Source organism: Alosa alosa, chromosome 24 (assembly GCF_017589495.1).
Source record: "Alosa alosa isolate M-15738 ecotype Scorff River chromosome 24, AALO_Geno_1.1, whole genome shotgun sequence".
NCBI classification, from domain to species: domain Eukaryota; kingdom Metazoa; phylum Chordata; class Actinopteri; order Clupeiformes; family Clupeidae; genus Alosa; species Alosa alosa.
In genome coordinates, this window is record NC_063212.1 from 838547 (window position 1) to 841675 (window position 3129).

General features: G+C 38.8%; 1 protein-coding gene across 3 annotated transcripts in view; it reads left to right on the forward strand.

Annotated features, from left to right (window-relative positions):
- Window positions 1-1045: 1045 nt before the first annotated feature.
- Window positions 1046-3129, forward strand: part of nfxl1 (nuclear transcription factor, X-box binding-like 1) — a 29933-nt gene continuing 27849 nt past the window's right edge. For all 3 annotated transcript variants that reach the window (XM_048236025.1, XM_048236026.1, XM_048236027.1), the window contains exons 1-2: window positions 1046-1109; window positions 2398-2612. In XM_048236025.1, coding sequence (XP_048091982.1) covers window positions 2411-2612 — 202 coding nt within the window. In that variant the 5' untranslated portion in view covers window positions 1046-1109; window positions 2398-2410. The remainder of the gene's footprint in view (window positions 1110-2397; window positions 2613-3129) is intronic.

Sequence of the window (3129 nt, forward strand, 5' to 3'; positions counted from 1 at the left end):
CCTGTGGCATTTTTTTTTTGTCTTATAAGATTCATAATGAAGAACCATGTTGTTGTTTTTTTCTTGAAGCACACCACCACACATGACATGACATTTAAAAAATTAAGGAAATATCAGTGTAGTTCATAGTGCCAATTGCCACAACTAAAGCGTAACAGATGCTACTGTATATTTCACAGACCAGGATTTAGCTGAGGAGATTTATCAGTCGGCTTAATATTTTCCCTTTGGAGAGCCGCTAGGGGGCAATATAGGACTAAGTGACGTTGAAGTCTAAAAAGTCCCAATTCCAATGTCCACATGCATGCATGTTGCTGTTAAAACCATGAAGATGAGCATTGTCTCATCGTCAAATCATCAAGTACATAAGGGCTATTGTCTCTGTACCTTTGATGACCCCCTATTTTTTTTATAAGTCGCTTTGGACAAAAGTGTCAGCTAAATGTAAAAGAGAGACCGCTAACTGAAATCATGAGCTCTTTATGAACACATCTGCATTTTTGCATAATTTGTCTTAGGTAAATACTTTATATGATAAAATAGATATCAGAAGTAAAACGCTAACCGAGGTAGGCTATGGGTCCGATGGGGCAAGATCTTGAATTTCCCCTGGGGATCAATAAAGTATCTATCTATCTATCTATCTATCTAGCCCCAGAGAGGAACATATAACCTGTTAAATGGACTTCTGAAGTTTGTGGAATTAAAACTAAAACGTGAGTAACCCAGAGGTGTCAAGGTGTCATATGTCTTAGGCTGCCTGTTACTGCATTCTGATGATATTCTTAAGATTATTGTCAAAATAGCCTAGTTAGACAAAATGCCATATTTTGACTAAAAAACTCTCAGACTAATGAATTAATGAATGAATCTATGGAAGTGAAATATTTGACAATGACAGCCTATGGGTTTTGCTGTGCACTGTGACACGTGTGATATTTTAACATGAAACAAGTGGGAGATGTAGTTTTATTTTTCAAAACCTTACCAGGGATTCTGTTGACAGAAGTGGACACATTTGGATTGCAGATACTACTATTCCCAGTATGCACCCTAAAGGGACAAACTGCGCATGCCACGTCTGTACATGACAGTGGATTGAAACTCTGGTAGGTTTCTTTTTCAATGAATTGATGTTAACTAGCTGTTAGTTATATTACGTTTGTTAATTTCTGTGCATGTTCAATCAGATGTGCGAATTTAATAAGTAATGATCAACAGTAATAATATACTAATTTGTTATCAGCGTGCATTTGACATATTCTTTAATTGAGCTGAACAAGCGACCCGGGCTGCTAGGTAACGTTAGCCGTTAGCTCACAGCCTTGCTGCTGCTGCAGCAGTGCTGCCTGTTAGGCAGATGTTACACAACAACAAATGGTGTCATTGATAACTAGCTAAGCATTGCATTAAGTTAACAGTCTACCTATATTTCACCCCGTAAGTGGTCTCAACAAGAGACAAGGGAAGTCAGTTGCTAATGCACAAGAATGTAGTGTCAAAACTCCACTCAGTCTTTTTTTTTTTTGGGTTGGGTTAGCTGGCACGTAAGGTAATTCAGCTATTCCAGTGTTCATACAGAGCACCCATTGTTGTGAAGAGTTATTGTCAGCCAAACCGTGAACTTCATCGTTGAACTACTCTGAGTTTGTATCCACGTCATTCAAATATATACTTACGAACACTTTAGTGTCGTATAACTTATTCCACGTATTCCAAATCTTTGAACCTGTTAAAATTCTGCACAATGTGTATTTATGAACAAAATGAACCTGGGTAATAAATAAATAAATAAATAACAAAATAAAAATAAATAAAGTTAACGGTAAGCTTATAGGAAATCATTTGGCCTTTGTTTGTTGCAAGAGTCATGCTTAATAGTATGAGTGCAAGTGCACGTTTGTTGTATGAGCTTGTATGAACAGGACAGAAGAGACATTGCACCCCGACTAACCTTATAAGAGCAGAGTAGATATGGATATGACCTATGAACAACATGTACAGATACATTGAATTTCCCCTTGGGGATCAATAAAGTATATCTATCTATCTATCTATCTATCTATCTATCTATATGCAGTATAGTAGCAGTAACATTATACAAATAGTAAAATAGTATAGATATATACAGTGCATTAACAGTAATATATTATAATAAAAACAGAATGAATATAGATATTCAGTGTTCACTGTATAGACAGATATGTACAGTGCAGTGTAGTTACAGTAACATTATCAGAGTAGTAAAAATAAGTGTATGTGCCGGATGAATAGAATATGGCTATGTATAAGTGTACATTTATAAATAAACATAGAACACTATGGGTGGGATACGGGAGGGGGCTGTTGAGTGGCAAAATGTCCGCAAAATGTATTCTGGGGTGTGTTGCTCTTTAGGGCACACATTGCCATGGAGCCAGCCTGGCGCCAACACGGCCGAGGCCGTGGCAGAGGTCAGCCTCGCGGTCCGGCAGTGGCAGCGACCAGTGATGTGAGGGAGGCGCGACCCCAGAGGGATGGGAGGGCAGACCCAGGAGCATGGGCTGGCAGAGGGAGAGTCTCTACTGTCACCATGGCCCCAAAAGCACAGCATCCCATCACCCAACCCAGAGGTTAGTCTCACTCTCTCTCTCTCTCTTTCTCTCTCCCTCTCTTTCTCTCTCTCTCTCTTTTCCCTCTCTCATTAGTACTCATTACTGTATTTTATGGATAACATTCATGATATAGACACTGTCTTCATTACAGAAAACCCATGTAAACCAAATTCCCTTTCTCCCTAGACCTTTTATTCATGCCAAGTAATCATTGTGAAGGCCCTTTTTTTATGTACGATTACACTTTGTGCCATTATTCTTATATGTGTTTCAAATTTGAGTTCCCTCACACACATATTAAGTGACGGACTTTATGGCAATTTAGTCAATTAACACTTTTTCAAAATACTATTCCTGTGGCACATCAGCAATATTGTATCGTTCTGAGGCCTTCCTCTTATACTATAGTGCAGGTCCATACCTTTCAGCTTCCTGACAATCACAGCGCAGAACCAGAGCCCTGCATACACACCTTCAGATGCACCTGAACAGCTTTCCTGTTCATCCATTTCAAATCACAGCATGTGAGCTATTA